Genomic DNA, 22,126 nt, shown 5'->3' with positions numbered 1-22,126 from the left:
TATTTTGTTCGATTTCTTTATTATTATTTTCGTTTATACACATATAACGAGAATGCATTACTAAAACATGTGAAAATAATTTGTAACATATACACAGTAAAATACGGGGTGCCAGTTGGGACATTGCTAGTAACATATATTTAAATAAATAGCATAGTCCTAAACTGCGCCTAGTGATAAAAGTATGGACACCTAATAATAAACATCGATATATTTATACTAACAAATTCTGTACAGTATATTGCAAAACGCCACTATGCCCAAATATGAGCTGGTACTATTAAATGAACATCTTTTTCATAATTATGGATACTGTTGCAGATATCAAAGTGCTGATAACAAAAATAAGTTTTGCCCAATCAAGCTGTTTGTTTTGGTTAGCTTTTTAAAATTAAAAAAAAAACGCAATAATTTCAACAACCATATGACAGAGGGTAAAGTTCCGAAGATACACACACATTTAATTGATAACACGGAGCTATAAAATCAGCCCATAGTTCCATAATGATATAAACTAATTCTATTAATCCGATGTGTGCTCTGAACATAAAAAATATAATTTCAATAAAATATTAATTACAATATGTGCATTTGAGGTTTCAATTATTCTAATAAATAAATGATAACCACTAATAATATTGATTGTTATGTATGATCAATTTAGTTTCGTGATTCTATTAGTAGATCATTACTATGATAAACAGGCTCTACACAACTCATCATTAATACTATAAATAAACATATTATTATGTTGAGCGTGACTAACATCATGCTCCTACTAGCCCCCAGATGAATATTCGAATGATGGAATACATCTGAAACAACGCGTTCAAAGTATTCTAGATTCAGCAAGAACTATTGACACTGTGCCCCATCACAAACAATCTACCTGTTCATTACTTTCCAGGTAATATATAAATCAAGCAAGCTAGCATTTCTGTACCTAATTATATACTGAATACTACAAAACTGTACAGTTATATAAAACCGAAAAAACTTGTTAACGAGTTGTACGTTTCAGATTATATGATAGACACAATGTAAGGCGTTAAGAATGGACGAAAATTAAGTACAGTACAATGAAAACAATCGTATATCGTACTAAAAAAACATTTCGGCAGTAAAATTTATCTTTATATTTGTTTATGATATGTTTACAATGGATGAATCAAATTTTACTTAATATAAGATTACATGTTATTATTACTATACAAATTCTTCACAACATTAAAATTATGTCAATGTGATATTTTTTTCATGAATTCCGGTGGATTTGGCATTTCGGCTGATAGATAATAGACTTTTCATTCAATCCCAACCCTTCCCATATCTAGCCTGCATCTTATACAAACATATATCAATGCAAATAGAATTGCCTTGCCTTTTACTATTAAATGGAAATCTTATCAAATGAATGATGCTACAACCAAATTATGTCCATCAAGGAGAACTATTACTGGTAAAGCATCAAAGAAACAAATTCACATAAATTGTGTCACAAATAACTTACCCACCGCTTTTGTTATCAAATATCTGTACAATATAAATAGACGAGATACATACATAAAACAAAGTATCTACGAACAAAATAAATTAGCCACACACTTGAGTGTAGAAAACTGTAAACTTACTGTAACCATAAATATAGGCCTATTATATAATAACATAACGTTGTTATTGCAGCATCCATTGTGATCTCTTTATTAAAAAGTACTTTAGCTACAATAATACTAAATTACTTGTAAATGCCCATTCCACCAATGTGACCATACCTTAAAACTAAGTTGAAGCAAATATGTTATAAAACTGTTTAAATATACATGTTTTTTTTCCTCCATGCGGAGAAACGGTTTACAAAATCTACCATGAACATCGAAGATATTACTTAACATAATCAATAATCATAATATTTCAAAATATTCATATTTAATTTTTCTAGTACAACTTGTAACTAGTTCTAAAAATAAATGATAAAACTCTTAAACACTGAAAACTGATAAGAAATAGGAATACACATCCCCTTGTTGGGTTGTAAATGATGTGTTCTTCTTACAACTAAAGTTCATTTTTCTAGATATTAATATACTCTTTCATTCTGGCAAAGATGCAGCAGACTGCAACACATATTCTAGTAGTATAGATGGTACACACCTGTTGTTACGAAATAGAGCTTTGCTTTCTAATTTATTCAATTAGATTTTAAGTATAAGGATGATAGTTCACTTAAAATTCAATGGAAGCATTCAGATACACATAAGTTCATTCCACTGTGGTACAAGTGTTGCAGACTATTCCATGCACAATTCTATTTCAAAGTTATACAATTACGATTTTCTTTAGGAACCTTTGATAAAATATATACATTCTAAAGATTATTTGAGGTAATTATACTGTTGTGATTGTTGAAGAACTTGATGGACTGACAAGCTCATTGTCTCCTTCTTCACCACCCAGCTTCATCAAGTCATCTTTTGTCAGATGTAATTGTTTGATGTCTTGAATCAAGCGCGTCATGTCCGCCCTCTGGCCTGACGACCTCTTGTAAGGACTGTAATTATAAGGAGATACCAACGCAGACGTGACAGTTGCTGGTGAGTCTTCACTTCTGTTCATTCCAAATGGCTTATGCGGCAGCTGAAGTTTCTGAGGCCGAGGTGACCCATTTTGCGACCCTGATTGGCTCGGTCCATCAGCACTGAGGGTCCTCCGCCTCGAGTTTTTTGAAGAATTTAATGTCGTGTCTTCCTCATCAACGAATGATGAGTTTCTTGTTCTTTGTTTCTCACCAATTGTCTCAGCCACCTTAGTCTTTTTATCCTTTGTAGATTTTGCTCCATAACCGTTACAAGTGATGGTTATTTGGTATGGTGGATCATCTGGGCTATGATCCATATCTGAACAGCTTTCTGGCAAGTCTGGCATTGTCTCATTGTTGATGTCATTGTCACTGTCCCATTCATCTGTATAGTATGGCATGACCTCATTGTCAATGTTGTTATCACTATTCCACCTGTCAAGTCCAAGCCTTCTATCAAGAGTATTATCCGGATATCGGAAGACATCATTCTCTGATTGGTCATTTACCTTCTGCTGGTCTTCTTTCACATCCATTTCTACTTCCTTATCCTTCAAAATTTTATCTTTGTCATTATCCTTCTCTTTTTTACCTTTTTTCTTGAGTCGAGGAGAAAATTTATCTCGGAAAGAGCTCCTTTTACTGCTTCTTTCAGAAGATCTTTCAAAGTTTTCTGTGGATTTTGATTTTTCTGTATATTTTGATTTGTCTTTCGATTTGTCGTCTTTTTTCTTTTTAGGATCTTTTGATTTTTGCTCTTTGGAAGATTTCTCTTTCTCATCTTCATCCTCCAAACTCTTTTTACTTCTAAATTTAAACTTTAAAAAAGAAAATCGTTTCTTTTCTTTCTTCTCCAACTCCACCCCGCTAAGACTGTTTACACTCTGCGATTTCTTATTGACGATCATGTTTTTTCGTCCAGCTTGTGGTGTGCTCTGACGACTCCAAGTTTCCATTCTGTTTCCAAGAGTGGACTGCGAGTTCAAACGGTGTTTCCAGTTAAGAGCATCACCACATTCACTAATAGCATGCAGACTGTATGAACTGTTCTGGCGAGATGTGAAAGAAGAAGCTTTAGAAGATGTCGGTGAAGTCAGATCACTGTCATTCCTCTTCATCCAAGGTCCGTAAGATCCAGGTTCAGGAGTAGATAAACTTCGTTCGGGAAGTGGTCTACGAGTTAGGGTTATCTCACTAGCACGAGAACATATACTAGCAGAATCACTAGTAACATAAGTATCGGAATCAACACTTTTCTGATGAATCTCAATGGTGATGTTATTGTCATTTTTTCCTTGACTGGATGATTCATCACTTTTTCCTTGACTGGTTGTTTCATCACTTTTTTCCTGACCTGATAATTTGTCACTTTTTAAACAGTTTCTTGTTTCATGAAACTCAAATTGTCGAGGAGATTTTTGATGTGCTGAATTACTTTGTTTCTCTTCCGATTCACTTTCACTAATGTCCTTTGCATTTGCATGAGGTGGACCCTTTCTTACAACAAATGTCAGTCGTGAACCTACTTCTGAACATAACTGAGTACCAGCAGCTCCCAACAGTTCTTCCAACTCTCTTTCAAAGACACTTTGTCGTTTGATGTCACATTTAACATCATTGCTTTCATTTGTGGCTGACCTTTTTAAAAGAGGTGGAGTATTGGATAGGCTTTTCTTTGATTTTTCTGTAAGATTTGGATTAGGTGGTTTATTTTTTAAAATGGTTGTTTTTTTAGCAGTGTTAAGTGTTTGAGGTCTTCCTTTCACTAGTTTGCTTTCCTGTCTAGGTTTCCCTAAAGCAGTTGTAGTAACAATAGTTGTGTTAACAGGAGTACTCTCTGGAATGGATGCAGAATCTTTGGTGAATGTAGATTGTTTTACTAGAGTAGGTCTTGGAACATCAAGTGTAGTTTCTTTAGGTGGAGACTTTGATGTTTTTGAAACGGTTGCTGTTTTCTTTTTTACACCTGCTCCAGCTGTTCCAGCTCTTCCTAGCTTTGGAGAGCCTGTTGTAGTTTTCGCTGGTGAAGGTTTTGATAGTGGCTTTCCTGGTGCCTTTTTAGGCGCATTGGTTTTGTTGTCCTTTGGAGGTGTTCCAGTAGTCCTTGACTTAAAGCCACTTGTATTTGAACTTGTTGAAGAGTTACTTTCAATACTGGCTCTTCTACCCGAAGAGTCATTTCTGGTCTTGGGAGAAGTGTTGCGCCCTAGATCTCTAGCAGGACTTTGTGAGATAGATCGTTTGTTGGCTGCTTGTTTGTTTGTAGATGGGGATTGTGATCTTGAGCCTGGAGCTGAAGCTGTTCTAGATGGTGGTGCTGAACTTGTTCTTGATACAGGAGCTGTTCTAGGGCTCTTTGTTACTATTAATGTTTTTGCACTGTTTGTCTTATTGAGTCCAGGTTTACTGACTTTGTTTGTATTAGATTTTGCTTCAAATCCTCCACTAGCTGACTTTGTCATGTGTGACTTAGAAGTTGGTAGTTTAGGCGAGGAAGCTGTACGATTTGCTGGTGACTTTTGTGCAGTGTTTTTCTGTGCACCTTTAGTTGGTGTCACTGGTTTAGGTGGTGTGGTTGAACGTGGTAGGGTAATTGAACGCGATTTTCCAGTGATTGGACTTTTGTACGTTTTCTTACCTCCAACAACAGACTTAGTTTCAGGCTGCTTTTGTGTTTCTGATGGTTTAACTATTCGTGGTCCTTTGGCTTGAGTAGTAGATGATTCAGATTTCTTTTCCATTAGTTGTTGAGTAGCGCTTATGCCTGACACAGAATTACTTTTTTGGTTTTGAGACAAAGTACTGATTCTGGGTTTGGGCGCCTTGGACACAGGTTTCTTGGTTATCTTTGGTGGTGGAATAGCAGAATTTATACAAGCATCCAAAAGAGCTTGTTCAGCTTCTGTTTCTTCATCCATACTTAGTGAACTAAGTGAGCTGTTACGTGAGAAGCATACTGGTGTGCCTTCCATAGCAAACATGTGTGGAGTATCTTTACCAGAGGTTGGATAGTTTTGTTGTGGTTGTTCATTCTCGCATGTATCCGTACACTCATCAAGATCACTTAATGAGCTTAAACTTGAATTACGTGAAAAACAAAATGGGGTGCCCTCTTCATAGAATTTCTTGCAGGAATCGGCTGAATTGACTCGTGATTGTCTGAAAGAAGTATCAACATTAGCTGATTTCTTTTCATTTGTGTTTAGTTGGTCAACTGTTTTCTTCACCATTAACATATTTGTGTTTTCATTTTGAGATGAGTTTTGCTCAGCTACAGTTGAATTACTGGAAGACTTTCCTTTTATTGCTTTCTCAACAGAGAGATTCCTTTTAGCTTCAGAGAAATCAACATCTTCTTCACAACTGAGAGAGCTAAGAGAATCATTTCTTGAGAAGGATATTGGCGTACCCTCAATACCAAACACTCTTGGTGAATCTAATGGAGATGCCCCAGGACTAGCACCATACACAGGTTTTCTTTGTGCAATTGCTGTAGAGAGGAATGTTTTACTTGTTGCAGATTTAAGTGGAACCTGTGGTATTGTGTTCAGCTCAACATTACCATTTATAACATCTTCTTGTAAAGCAGAGTCAATTGTTAGTTTGCTAAGACCGGATCCTGCAGAATATGTACTAGGTGTTTTCTCTGTTCTGAAATGTAACAATTCATCCGGTTGAAACTTACACCATGCCTGTACTCTTTCGTTTCCAGTAGTTTTATTCTCAGATTCCACTTCAGGAATAGGAGAATGATTTCTGTGTCTGTTGTCAGGAGGAGTATTCCTTCTGCGCGGAATACCACTTGGCCTTCCCATGTTGCGTGATTTCGCTCCAAGCCGTGAAGACTTGCCTTTTGAGCCACTGTGTCTAAATTTAGATGGTTTTGGTGGTGGTATTGCTGAGTTGATGCATGCTTCAAGAATTGAATCATCTGTATCATTTAAGAAAGAATTTGGTTCTGAAGCGCCTTCTTCCTTTCCTGCATTCAACTGACTTTCTCCATTCTTAAAGTTTTCTTCAGTTTGATGATCAAGTTTATCATCTTTCTTCACATCCTTCATAACTAATTGGCCTCCAGTTGTTGTGCTGATCTCAAAGTCATCAATTGTTAGGTCACTTAAAGAAGTTCGTGTTGACAACATAAGTGGTGTGTCTTCTGTGCAGTAACTTTGTTTAACATCTTTAGCAGGTAATTCTTCTTGTACGAGTGAAAAATTATTCTTTGCCAATGAGTCTTTTCCTTTGTTTGCTGTTTTTGATTTTCCTTTAGTTTGACGAGTGGTTGACTTTTTGGCTGGAATGGCAGATTTAATGCAAGCATCTAGAAGATTTTGTTCCCTTTCAGACATTTCAGCGACTTCGTCCTCTGTGATTTGTGTATCATCTGTGGTTATCTGTGATTCAGTCTCATGATCATTTGGTTCTTCTGACCATACACGAGGCAAATCGATGTCTTTCTTGATCTTCTCCTCTCCTTCAATACTCAAACCACTCAAACTTGTTGAACATGAGAAGTCCATTGGGGTACCTTCAGTAGCAAAGGTAGTTGGTTTGTATGATAGTTCAGGTGGAGGCGGTGCTTTGGAAACAGTATTTATAACTTTCTGTTCACAGATATCAGCTTTTTTCTTTAGAAATGCAGACTTGTTCCTCTTAGGACTGGAAGGCATACTCTGACTGGGACTATCTGGAAGATCACTTGGACTTACAACTTCACTTGCTCGTCTGCTGTCACTGAAGATTGATGATCGGTCTTCGCATATGGAAGGCATATCAAAGCTACTCAATGAACTAGTAGAGCTAGCTCTACTAAATACTAAAGGTGTCTCTTCAACAAAATGCACTTCTCTTTCATCTTTTTCATATTTAGTATGGTTGTTTAACATTCTTGATTCATTGTCTTCATCTTGCTGTAAATCATTATGTTGTTCATGCTCTAAAGGTGGTGTATATGATTCACGTTGTTGGACATGATCAGGCTCATCAAAATTCAAAGAACTTAATGAAGAACGCATTGAGTAGACAGTCGGAGTGTCTTCAACACAGAATTTCTTTTTGTCATCTTTAAAGATCTCTTTACCGTTAGATTGAGTGTTTCGTTTGTCATCATCACTACATTTATCATTATTCTGGTTACCGACATTCAATACATCTGGAGTATCCTCGGCTACCATATATATGCTTGAGTTTGTACCAGATGTAAATGGCATTTGGATAAAATTCACTCCTGGAGAAGTTGATTCATCCATATCTGTTGCGTATCTTCTTGAGTAATCTGTAGGTTGATCAGTAGCAGAGAATTCTTCATGTTCATCATCATCGTAATGAACTTGCCTAGCACCTGAAATAGCTGGTTCTCTCATCTGTGATGGAAGTTTTGATCCAAGAAAAGTGGTCATCTTTGGATTTGGTCGTGCTCTAATTAGTTCCACATTGCTTGATGGTTTATCTTCAGATTGACCATTGCTTGACTGATTTAAGTTGTAACCTGTTGGATAATTAAACCTTTGAGAGTAAATCTGATTGCCAGTAGCTCTGGATGGGTTTCCTGAGTTGTGTCCCATATTGAACATACGTCTCTCATCCTCTTTCGGTTGGTGAAATGGTAACTGATATTTTCGTGCCAAATCTGGAGGAATATTTGGAATTTGATTCCTTGCTGTCTCCTTATCTTTGGAATCTTTGGCGGTCCTTCCACCAAGGCTTTCATCAGAATACTTCTGGCTGAAGTTAATAATTGTGTCTCTATCTTGCTCAAGACAATCATCTGTGACCTTTCTTATCATTGCAGCATGATTCTCTGCCAACATAGAATGAGCTTCATTCTGGTAGCCAGTATTATAGGCCATTTGATGGTCAATATGATGCCTTCCATAAGGACTTCCATGTGTACCCATTGGATAAACATCACTAGCAATGCTATTAATACTGTCATTTGAAAGTCTCCTTGCATGGAAATTTTGACCATTGGCATCAAAGCCAAAACAAAAAGAGTTTGATCTACTGGTGAGGTTTGATCCATTTTGTTGCTGGATTTTTGTCACTGAACTTGGTCTCATAGATGCTTGATCTTTCTCTATTTGACGAGTGTTATTCGTTTCTTCATTTTCAATTTTGATTCCTGCATTCATTGCGACCTCTAACATCATCTGAAAATGAAAAAAAAAAAGATAAAATATTAATATCATTATTTGGATGACGTGCCACTAAAGGTGGCAAATTAAAATCAGGAAAAATCATGTCTTACTGCTTATAAGACAATGTCAGAGATGTTCATATTATTCTTAATACTTGTGGCTGATAGATTGATTGATTCAAATTCACAAATATATGAAATATTATTACTTACTCTTTCTAATTTAGATCCTTCCTGTTTACGGTCTCTTCTGCCTTTAGAAGAATCCTTCCCACTATCATCTGTCTCGTATTCACTTCTGTCATGCTTTGAAGAACCAGGCGATTGTTGAACATGGTGATTATCACTATCTGATGATCCTGATTCCAATGGTGAGTGATTTCTCTTTGTTTCCAATTTATTTGGATCTCTTGGAAACCAGACTGGTCCTTTTGTGCCGCTATCTGTATGATGTACACTATGAGATTGATTCCTAGGGTAGACAAGCCTTCCTCTGCTACTCTTTCTACCATTGTCAGATTTATCATATGGTTTATTCATACTACTGAAAGCATCTCTCAGGTTCTTGTCAATCTCTTCCACTAAAGCTTTTTGTTTCCTGATGTGTAGAGTTGGTGTAGAGTCTTTAGAGCCATCGTGACTTGACATGTCTGGTTTAGCAGCCATTAGATTCTTGAGCGCGGCAGAGCTTCCCATTGCAATCATTTTATGCTTGGAATGTACAAGATTTTTTAACATGTTTACAGCTCCTAACTTCCAAAGTAAGTCCTGATCGTCTTTGCAACGAGCTGACAAATTCCACAATGTTCCACAAGCATTGCTGACAATAGTTAAACTTGAAGACTTCAGTTGTTTCAGTAAGATTTGTAAACAGTTATGTACGCGCAAAATGTTACGATATACGTCGCTAGTTGCAATGTGACTTGATACATTTCGGAGAATACCTCCACCATTTTCGACAACTGCCCATGTGCGTGATGGGCTTTTATAAGTCAGTGTACTGACAAGAAATTTAAGTGCACCCTCTACTGCACAAATATCTGCTTTGTTTTCTGTACAATGTGCAGATAGGTTCCACAAAGCGCTTAGTACACTTTTCAGAGTTGGCTCTTTCTTTACAACCAGAGCAGCATTCATTAAAGCCACAACAGAACCAACTTCGCGCAGAACACGTTTACTAGCAATATCTGCCCGCCAAGAAAGGTTTCGCAGTACACTGGCTGCAACTTGTGTGAGATCTTCATTGTCTGCAGTTAATTGCGCAACAAGCGCTCTCATACAACCTTTCATCGAACATAATGTAGCTTTATTCGCACCATCTCCAAACGTGAGATTCGTTAGGGTCATACCCGCATAGCGTCGCAAGAGTAAACAATACTGATCAGGTGATTGGGAATTTAGGTCATAATCTAATTGTAAAAGCTCTGCTATTGATAATAATCCTCCTGAAATTTAAAGAAAATTAAAGAATATTGGTAATAACTATGGTAAAATAGAGAGGTTATCACACTGTAAAACTACACATCATTAAACTGTAAATTTAATCAATGGTCATATTTAAGATTACTTGGTGCAAAGTTTCAAAGAAATATTCAAAGATCAGACTATATCATTTTTTGTAAACTAGAAATTGCAAGTTGTAAATAGGCAAAACCGAGTATTTTTAATAACTGGTGTTAAAAAGTCAGTAGAATTAATGGCTTTCGTAGTGATATACAAAAATGTTATTGTAAATATTACCTAATTGACATATTGCACTACGGTGTTCCTCATCAAATGACAACTTCATGAGTGTGGCAACAGCAGGCGCTGGATTGTGATCAAATACTGGTGATGTTGGGTCTGTAATGAACAAGATCATTGATAATGATTAGGCTTGCAACACACTTGGAAACAGTCATACAGTATTAAAGCATATCTTAAGCTCTGTCTACACTATCAAACTAGTTTGACAAAAAAGAACCCAAATATGGTAGTGATATACCCAAATATGGTAGTGATATGTCCCATCATCATGATCATGTCGATATATGGGCACATCACATTTTTGTGTCACAAAGTTTGTAGACAGAGCGCAAGCATTTCAATGTATATTATATAGACTTGCTAAATGTAAAAACCTGGAAATGAAAATGTTGCTGTTACCCAAATTCTCCAAGACACAAGGATTGTCATGCATAGCATTTTTAGTTGGTCCTGGGTGACCCTTTTGACCTAGATCTCAATTCTTTAGAAAAATAAAGGGATGGATGTAGTGTCTAGAACCTTACCGTCAGTACTGCTACTTGGTCTTTCATTTGAATCTCTCAGAAAATCACAATATGATCTAATCTGCTCCAACAGCCTTAGCACCTTTGCCTCCTCTTTTTTCTTTTTCTCATCAGGATGCGAATGCACTACATTATGTAAAGCAGCACCAGCACGAGAACGTGCCTCTTTGCTCGCTCGCGGATCCCCCATAAGTGAATCTTCTGGACCATGTAAAAGGTTGATTAACAAAGGCAAACATCCTATGATAGAATAAAACATAAATACATAACACATCATAATATTGTTTGAAACCAAATTATATTTCGTTTATATAATTCAGTTTGTTGAATGCACAGCTGAGCAGGTGTGTGTCACTGTTACAATAATGAAATATATTATTATAGCTATAAATTTGAAGATAATATGTCAACTAATATCTAATAATATGACATACTATACTTTTTTATGTTTTATTTTGTTCCATAATATATTTTTTATATATACTTTTTTTTCTGCTTAGCACTACTTTCTTCAGCTGATATTATTAAAGCTAATGCTAAACATCCAACAGTAAATGTTGCTTGATTTGAGAATGATTTGTGGTAAAAGGAATTATAGCCTATTTTAATGTAATTACTCCTACAGTAATCCGTGAATGACAGAATGTTTTTTATATTTAATATAATTAACTCCTAATCTATGAATGCTAGAATACATATATTTAATCATTAAGAAATATCTTTTGATCCTTATCATAATTGTGAAAAGAGAAATGTACTTTTAATCTATTGCAAAATCTGACAATTACTACACTTGAAATGTCATACTTCCTCTTATACATTTATTTTTCTAAATAAAAAATGAATTTACAGGTTTGATGTAAAAATGGAGATAAAAATCAAGAAACCTTTTAATAAATTAAATATCAACTCTTATGCTTCAAGGATAAAGTCATACAACAGTCACATTAAATTGGCTCTTACAATAGTATTTTAATACAACAAAATAAGTTAAACTGAATTTTGCTTGTGGGTTTGACGTAAAAGGATATTTAATGAATGACAACCTTGACAAGGTACAATTAAATCAGAAAAGACATTGGAACAAAATACACATATCATGACAGGTTTGACTGGAAAGGCAATTTATTTGTGAGCTTATTTTATGGAGTTATGGAGATGTGGTAGAATAATGTAAGAGCATGTGGCGTAGAGTGTTAGGACTGGAAAGTTTGAGACCAAACGTTCGTCGCATTATTTGTGTCCTAAGGCACGACACTTATGTTTGCCTTTCTTCACCCAGGTGAAAAAGAAGGGTCAAACACAGTTGCAGTGATGCTAGTTGCATAATTTGGGAGCTGTACACACATTTGATCCTATGATCGGGTAAAATTATGTGAACCATTTAGAAGCTTTGTGTATTATGCTAGTGTCTACACTATCAAACTAGTTTGACAAAAAAAGTGTGATGTGCCCAAATATGGTAGTGTTATGCCCAAATATTATCTATATAATATATGGACACATTGTCTCATAAAGTTTGATGGTATAGACAGAGCGCGTGTTAAAAGCTTAAAATAATATTAATGAGATAGAACTATGATAAACTATTGGAACATATTAAAAAAGTTGTGAAATGAATTCTAGAAGTCATAGAATAGATTGATAAAAGTCAAATCAAATTCAAACTGTATGATGGCATGTCTACCTCAAATCAAAGACCACTTCTGGTATTTAATAATAGTAGTTTTACAATTTAAAATAACTATAAATATAGGCTATATAGAAAATGCATTATTCATGCAGGCAACAGAAGTGATGGTTCTTCACTATTAAGCATGATGTATGTAAAACATGTCTGATTACTATGCCTCTGGTTCTACTGTATGATAGTTTTATATTTTTTCTATCTGTATTTGTCATTTACTGTAAAGTCTTACCTGACTGTCTTAACGCTATGCAGCTGTCTTGAGAACTTGACATTGCAAGCAATGTACGTGAAACATCATCTTTATCATGCGTTCCAAGCATTGAAAGCAAAGAGTAAACCATCTCTACCTAATAATTTAAATTTATCAGTGAATTAATAAACTATAAATTTATAAATAAAATTATAAATAAACAGACAAAGAAGAAATTCTAAACTGCCCAGTGATACACTGAAAATTAATTCATTAATTTAGAAATGATAACGATAAGGAAATCTGTGAGAATGAGAAAAATTAGCCCCAATTGTTGTTGTTAACAACCTTTTTCCCCCGAACTTTAGAGTAATATAACAATAACAATAATTAATTAAATATTTTAATGTAGTGATACCAAAGAGCTAGAGTGATAACAAAAAAGTACAGGATCAGGATAAGCATCTTACTGAATACAGTATGCTTCTTATTAAAGTGGGGAGCTAACTGAGCTATTACAGTATGTGAACGACCTTTAAATACATTTTAGACTGGGCAGAATAAATTTAAGCTGGCTTAACTGCAAATACACACGAATGTTTTACATACCTTACTGCCCATCATATGGTTAGGCGTTGAACCTGAGCCGGCAGAGCTGTTAAAACTCATGACACTTGACGTATCCATATCTGCATTCAATTTTGCTGAATGTCGCGATTGTTGGCTATTCGCAGCGGGTAAAAAGGACCAAGTCCCATGATACATCTCTGGATTTAATGGCACTCCCATGTTATGTTGGCCCTGACGTGGGTACGCATTATCTCCCGTCAGGTGCATATATGGATCCATAAAATCATCCATTGTTTGTGTTGAGGTAGTGACCATACGCGATTTTGTTGATGTGTCTTCTGTGTTGTCGACATCGGGTAAAATGCCACTGTCGCACGGATAACGAGAGGTATTGAATCCGTTATTATCCCCACCGGTATTTGAATCATCATTGTTATTGCCGTCATTTGCACTTGTGCCCTCATTTTGCTGACTCTCTGTATTTGCATTTGTATCGTAATGATCACAGCTTCCGGAGTCACGTTTCGACTCTTGAAGATCATCCTGAAAAAAGAGGTCAGGTCAAACTTTCAAATTAAGCTTTTCTTTTAAGATACTGTACATATTATTAGTACTTAAATAACCTTAATATTACAACACAAATTGTTTTTTATTGTTATGCTGGTCGAATAAATAAACGAACAAAACCATCTTAATAAAAAAATCTTGTTAAATCTAAACAGAATCTTCCAGTTCATAAAATCTTTTTTTACATCCTTAAATGAATACCAACCTGCAAGATTCTCTCAAGTTGGTCCTGCCGAGTTTGAAGCTGAACGATCTCTTTGTCGATCTTGCGTAGTCTTTTTATTCTTGCCTCATATCTCGCGGCTATCTCCTTATACGTTCCTAGCCTATGTTGCATGGTATCTTTAACGCGGCCTACGTCATATTCAAGCTGTCTTCTGGCCATGTTATTCTGCATTGAAAACTAAAGTGAAAAGGGCTTTTTTTAGAATTCAAAGTCAAATTGTATGAATAACTCAAGGTCAGGCTGAACCATTACCACATTAACATTACATTTGATAATGTTTCTAGAGATAGTATTTGTATTCCAATAAGGTCAGCCACAGCAACGTAAATAATCCAGAGCGGGATCATAATAATGGCTTTGTGCATAGAATTCTTGAGGTAAAGTTCAGAACATATAACAATACAATTTGATTAACATTCGTGATTGTTCATACGCTACGCAAACAATTAGAGCTTTGTTTTCGATATCAAAGTCTATCTGAAACTAGATATGAAAAGTACACAAAACTAAAGTAGAATAAACTACAGCAAGAAGGGATGTAGCTAAAAAAATGCACTTCAATCAAGTTTACCACACAAAAACCTATTTTGTACAATTATAATAGAGAGTAACTGAGAAAATCCCTTTATCAAATATACAAAAATAAACAGAGAATTAGCATCTCATAATGTTATTAACTATAAGGGATGTAGCCAAGCTTATAATAACACATAAAAACCTATTTTGCCATATTCAGGTGTATAACATCAGATCTTGTAATGTTAAAATGAACTTATATTTCATATCAAACGCATAAAACGATCAATAACACATTTGTATGCCATGGAGAAAAAAAGTATAATATCGATACATAAAAGATGGTAAGCACCTGACGAACGACGGGCCATTAAGTTAATGAGATAATATGCACATATTATATTATAATAGTTGTTACAGTGTTGATAGAAGGGGCAGAATATTTATTTTTTACAATAAATATTAAGTATTATTTTATGTTTAAATATATATTGGACCCCTGAAAAAATAATTTATAAATTTGTTTTTGTTAAATAGGCCATTTTAATGTTACACCAGATATTTAAATTTTTGCCAAAATATAATCATAAAATGTACAACATAGAGCTGTGTTTGAGACAGAATATATTCTCTTCTTCAAGATATTAAACATGATGAATACATGCTAACTGTACTTCATCAATTAAATACATACAAAATGAATTAAAATCATCTTGAAAACCATTGTATTGGAGAGAACTAGTCACCGAAACCTACAGTACATAGAGTAGTAGCATGTCATGTCAGATGATGACAATGAAAGCCAAAAATGACTACACTTATTTTGAAATATCTTTTAAAAAAAGAATATACTTACACTCTCCTTTGGAAGCGCCTCAAGTTTCTGAGTTAAACCTTGTAATTGAGTGAGGAAGCATGATTTCATCGTCTCTTCATTCTCAAGTTCGTTCACAATAAAGATCCTACAAAAAACCAAAATAAATCAAAGTAAACAATGTAAATCCACTTCATAAACCGACAGGATAAAAATGAATCCACTCAACATAACTACAATAAACATACGTAATTTTCAATATCTGTAAGAATAATTCATAAACTCAATGACCTTGGATCTACTTGCAACATGCAATAAAAATAGTTGTTTAATAGGTTTGATATTTATCAGAATAATTTAAGTATTCATATATTTTTTAATATTTAAATTATAATTTATTTTACAATTTGTGATTCCTTTGTCAAAAATACACATCTCTTACGAAATAAAAATATACTGAACGTCTTCAATGATGGGCACAAAAATACATACAAATATCGAAAAATCAAATCCATACTATTTCTTATTTGTTTTATAACACGCCTACTTTTCTAAAGTAAACATATCCACACAAAATATTTACAAAAGTGAAATAGTTCCCCCTCCCCACCACTCCCACCCCCCACCCCCCCCAAAAAGGAGAAAATAATGCATGGCCTTTCACCACAACTTCATTTTTAAGGTTATATTTCTTACTCTACTTTTAATGTCATTATAATATTCTTGAAAATTACTTGTTAACATCGATGAATAAAACGCTGATGTGTATTTAAGTGGGACTAAGTAGAGCGTTTGACATGGAAAGTTGTGCAAGTGTGGAATTTTTAGTTTAAATGACAGATATATGATCAAGAATTATAGGATAATATCTATATAATAATGATTTATAACCAATAAAACTGTGTAATTTACACCATTACATCATTTTTAGTGTTCTTTTTTAAAATTAATTTTTAGTTTTAGATTTAAAAAAAATATCTAAATTATTTGCAGCAACTCAAGATTCCATTATTAATTGGTTTATTTTATATTTGAAATTTGTCTTTCCCGGAAAATTCTTTTTTAATATCATGAAATGAAAGTGAATGGTTGAAGTGGTATTATTATTATTAACACCTAAATAATTTTCTGTCATTTTATTGCACGATTGTGGGTCACATAGCGTGCAATAGTACGCACTATTATTGAATGGTCGTTCAATAGTACTTTTTCATTATTTGTATATTACGCCACCTTTGTTAATGTTAGCCCACTTCATGGAACTTAAAGAACCTCAATTAATCTTGTTTAATTTTCTTTGATATTATGGACTAAAGAATGTTATTGTAACTTAGGCCCTGTTCAGACCCATGGCGTTAGACCGTTTTAGCGTACGACGCTAAAAGAATGTGTGTCTGAACAGTTGGGGATTAGCGTACAACGCGTCGTACAACGGTTGTAGCGTTGTAGTGGAAAACGGTTGATAGTACCGTTTTAGCGTACGACGCTACTGTAAGTCAACGTTGTATCCAATCAGAACGTTTCCTGTTATGACGCGAAACAAGGTTTGACCTAGGCTGACATCTTGTATCGTCAATGTGTGAGATGGATTTCAATAACAAAAAGGCCAGAATAAATAAGGCCTAACTACACTACAAATACAACTGTTACAAAGGCTACAAACTATTATCAACTGATTACCATTATATTTTCTAACAAATGACATAAATACATGCACCTTGTATTTAAACATAGGGACTACGATCCCATCCGCTTTTAGGCCTACCGGTAGTAGGCCTAGAGCCATTCACGCATTTCATTCAAGCTAAAAACTAGCGTGGGACATCAAGTCACTCATTCATACAAGGCAGACTAGACTGGACAAGTTTAATGCTGAAAACCCCCTAACTCCTAAAAAAATCGGTAAACAAACAAGGGGAGCTGTGTCCCTTTTATTAGCAAGTTAAGGGTTATTTTCAACCGAATGGACCAAAGAATATATATCTTTGACTGGACTGGATAGACTAATCACAATCATTTTTTTCTTCATCATTACGAGGCCTGCTTTATTTTCGTAACACAAGAGCCTGGGGAAAATGTTTTTTACTACAAAATAAAAACAATAGAAACAGAAATTTGGCTTTACTATATTTTTCTTAAATAAATGCTGAGGTATGTTTTATTTACGGCAAATTTTGTCATAATTGTAGGGCTGAGATCTAGGCCTATATACAGTGGAAATAATGATGAAAACACGTGGGTAAGAGCACATGAATATGCAACTAGAAACAACCTGGATGACGTACTTCCGTTGTAACGATAATCGTACGCTATGGGTCTGAACACCTCGTTTTTTTCTCTGCGGTTTGTAACGTGACCTTGATAGTAACGTTGTACGCTAAAACGGTCTAACGCCATGGGTCTGAACAGGGCCTTAGAAAACAGATGCATGCAAAAAACAGCATCAATTTCTCACTATGAAAATATTTTGGCTGTCTAGATAAAATGCAACAGAAACCGTTGAAACGCGTTTATAAAGGAAAAACATTTATCAAATCTTTGTTAAAACTAACACACAGCCAATTTACTTATGTTGGCTAGATTCATTGCTTTATAAACTATGTAGAAGCTTTTCTGGCCTTATAGGAATGTTATAATACAATTAATTGCAGTGCTGAAATGAACCTTAATTAACGAGGAGCAGTGGGGAAATAGTAAAGTACTAATTGGTGAAGAATATGCATGAAATAACAAATTGGATAAATTATTAGTTTGACATTTTAAAAGAAATTGATAGATGATAACAAAGATTGTGATCGCGTATGGCACAGTGTGTTGGACGTTGGATTACGTTGGTTTGAATCCAACTCTCGTCACATTGCTTGTATCCTTTAGGCAAAACACTTTACTTACATTTGCCTCTCTCCACCCAGGTGTATAAAATGGGTATCTGGTTAGATCAAGACACAACTTTGCGCTGAATACTAGCTGAATTATTATGGGAGTATGTTTCCAATGTGTATGATATAAAAAATGACCGGGGTAATATTTGTGCAGCGCAATGAGAGCTTGCTTATAATAAATACGCTATATTAAGAATGAACTTTTATTATTATTGTAAAATTATGTACACATATAATGATGGTCATCTTTATTATCAACATGGTTGAATTTTATTTTTTCTTCCAGGTTATGAAGAATTTTACAGAAATTATTAAAGTACAGCATTCGTTATTCATAGATTTCATTAGTAAACTTTAATCTTATATCATGCACTTTTACGATATCAACATTTAGCAATTAATACGTGTGAAATTAAAGCGTCTCATATTACAATAGAACATTGACATTATCATTAACTGTTCACTAATAACAGAATGTATATTCTTGCTCATAACAAACGCCCCAAACCCATAATATCATGGATTCTTCTCATTTATTTTAATCTTGCCGATCCATATGAATCTCATCTGCAAAAGACAGACAGAATGTATTGACCGAGTGTTTCGTTTTAATTGTACGAAAGCGATATCGTAGCCTCACTTGAACTTTTCAAACTGTCTGGGTTTTGATGCGGACAAATGGAATGCTTTTTAAAATATAATCTTAGAAAACAATAACAAAATGTATCACATTCTTATGTATTGATAGAAACCATTAGTGAAGCAACCTATCATGAAATGTCAAGATTCTATAAATAAAAATACTTAATTCTTATACTTATTTGTTGAATATAATAAATGTAAAACAAAATATTTATCTACAGTACAATACAACAAAACAGATTTTTTTTTTTATCACACCCAATTTAATAAATTTTGTACTGTTAAAGTGTACAGTAAATGAAAATTGCCTTCAAACAAATTGTATTTCTCAACCTTTGTATATCATCATTGATACTTGATTGCTGAATAATAGATGAATGGATGAAGGAATATTTTTATTGATAAATGAGTAATACATTATTGATGAATGAATGAATGGAAGTAAAGATGAATAAATGAATGAATGAGCAGTAGTACAAATTAATGAATGGATAGGTACAGTAGAAAGATGTGAAAACTATGAAAATGTAAGTTCTGGTTCGTCCAAGTAATTTGTATTCATGTCTACAAAATCACTACCTTACATCCACTACTACAGCTAAACATACTGGCATGTTGTTTAATGGAATCTGCTTACAAATTAATATCAATCCTTCCAAGTAAATCATTCGGAAAGAAAGTGTCAAAACAAATTTATGCCTGATGGATAAACAGAAGCATCGGGATAATAAATAAAGCAAGCATGGAACACCTGTCACCAGAATTATGGTAATGAAATATAATATATAATAAATTATATAATGTAACACACTTTTGTAGTTACTGTATAGGTGTTTGTTTTTGTATTAGGTTAAGTAATACTAATGAGTAAAACCTAATAAAAATGGAGTGATACTGCTATTTGGCTCAATTACACATTGTACAGTTAAATTTGGAACGAGTATATTATCATTATCAGTAAAGCTAGTAACTAAATCAATGAATCTATTTCAAAAGTAACGAGAACATTTACTAAGAACTATCATGATTTTATTGAAACCTACCCCATAGAAAAAAAAAACATACAACCCGGTTACACATGTTCCAAAAACAAAAAAAAACTTGGGAGATAGAAGAAAACATATTTTTATCCAACAATGGAATGGACATTTGAACAATGTCCTCAAAATTAAGAAAACACAAACAATAAAATACATTCTTATAAAAATGTTCTCTACAATAATGTTTTAATTCTATTGTTAAATAAACTATTAAAACATACATAATTTACTAAATAAGGACAGACAATTAGAGATAATAACAAATGATATGCTCTTCCTCACTGTCCGATTACAACTCTTAAGATATTAATAAAGATAGCGGAATAAATTACTAATAACATACATACATATACATTGCACTGAGCAAGGACATAAGAGTAGAGTACTAGTAGTAGTAATAAATAAATGAATGAATCTCTGTCAGATTACTATACTACACTACACCACGCCTGATTATAATCCATGCAATACAGATTACCTATAGATATCATGAATACAATATAGCACATAAACATTAATAATATAAACCATAAACAATAATAATATGAGAGATTTAATAGATACAACTCACCACCAAGAAATCTACCTGCAATGTATGCTACGCTAGCCACAACAATGCAAATATATGTTAATAAGATATTCATCCAACGAGTATGACTCGTTCAGTAAGCAATCACTCCCCTACTCAAAGGCAGCGTACGGTGGATTCTTCTGCTTGGCGTAATCAATAAACAACCCATCGGGGACACATTCTTACAGATCCTAGAGCAATAGACTAGAGGCAATCCATCATTACTTACAGAATGCAATAAATATTGTTTTATATCAGCCATATATCCTGTTTTATTAGGATTCCTTGGATTTTAATTTTAGCAATTACATCATAGCTTTTTCATTGCAATGTCTAATTAGCATATTCATTGGAATGTTTTAATATTCATTAGCATGTCATTCGTTTTATTGATTATTTTTCTTGGAATATTCACAAGATGACTAAGTGTGCGGAGGAGGAGACAGCTAGCATCAGGAAATTATCATCAGATGGGTGGATGGTCGGATGAGTATTTGGAGGCATGAATATTTCCATATTATTTATTAGAAGGTTAATATTGATTTTCATAAGAATCAAGGCAGTATAATACTTTAAATATCTATATGAAGGATTTATATGAGATTGATGAGTCAGTTTATAACCTGTATTTTGTGTTGAAAGCAAAACAACCAAATATAAACAGTTTCAAAATGATTGACTTCCAGACAATGGGTTCTCTATTTTTTCTTAAAATTAGGTAATTATTTTTTGTTTTGTTTCAAACTATGACATTAAAATGGAATATTCAACAGTAACAATTATAATAATTTATGTTTTATGGGGAACATGTATCTTTAAATAACAAAACGCATACATGATGGGAGGATGGCAATTTCATCACAATGATGCTATCAGTAGTGCAGTCACCAATAATAGAAATCTTCAGAAACTGGAACAATCTGGCTTTAAAAACTATTTATTATTTTCCTTTTTCAATTATTAACCAATACAGTATACCTAATCAATAGCACACTAATAAACACACAAGATAGAAGAATGTTGCCTCAAGTTTTATAGATAACCTTTGGAGTGCCTATAAGAAATCTATTTAATATTCATGAAATTTTAATTAAATTCAAATTGTAGGACATGTTATTTACCCTAACCAGTAGACAGTCTATAAACAAAAAGAGTTACTTTACATCACAAGAGGGCGCCAACATCAATGAAGCCTCGACCATTAGACGATGGAGCCATTAGATTTATTTAACTTTCAAGATAATATAGAAATTCCCTCGAGAAAACAGAAACCAAAGTTGCCTAAAGCTACCTAATAAATATTCATGATATGAAAATTAAATGCATTTCATAGGGCATATTCTTGATAACATAACCAACAATGATATCATTAAGCAATCAATAGCATTGTGAACAGCATTATCAAATACAATTAGATGATAATCACACGAGGGCGCT

General features: G+C 34.0%; 1 protein-coding gene across 2 annotated transcripts in view; it reads right to left on the bottom strand.

The window, feature by feature from the left end:
* LOC140040154 (adenomatous polyposis coli protein-like) overlaps positions 1-22,126 on the bottom strand; it is a 60,418-nt gene continuing 38,292 nt past the window's right edge. The window contains exons 1-9 of one of the 2 annotated variants that reach the window (XM_072085865.1): positions 20,690-21,005; positions 15,597-15,702; positions 14,204-14,401; positions 13,471-13,974; positions 12,901-13,018; positions 10,982-11,221; positions 10,452-10,553; positions 8,925-10,156; positions 1-8,724 (exon numbers count right to left, since the gene is read on the bottom strand). In XM_072085865.1, coding sequence (XP_071941966.1) covers positions 2,386-8,724; positions 8,925-10,156; positions 10,452-10,553; positions 10,982-11,221; positions 12,901-13,018; positions 13,471-13,974; positions 14,204-14,401; positions 15,597-15,665 — 8,802 coding nt within the window. In that variant the 5' untranslated portion in view covers positions 15,666-15,702; positions 20,690-21,005 and the 3' untranslated portion in view covers positions 1-2,385. Of the gene's footprint in view, positions 8,725-8,924; positions 10,157-10,451; positions 10,554-10,981; positions 11,222-12,900; positions 13,019-13,470; positions 13,975-14,203; positions 14,402-15,596; positions 15,703-20,689; positions 21,006-22,126 lie in introns of those variants that run through there. The other variant, XM_072085864.1, reaches the window with a different exon arrangement.

The sequence above is a fragment of the Antedon mediterranea genome, chromosome 2 (genome assembly GCF_964355755.1).
Source record: "Antedon mediterranea chromosome 2, ecAntMedi1.1, whole genome shotgun sequence".
NCBI lineage: Eukaryota > Metazoa > Echinodermata > Crinoidea > Comatulida > Antedonidae > Antedon > Antedon mediterranea.
This window is presented reverse-complemented; position numbering and strand designations above follow the sequence as displayed.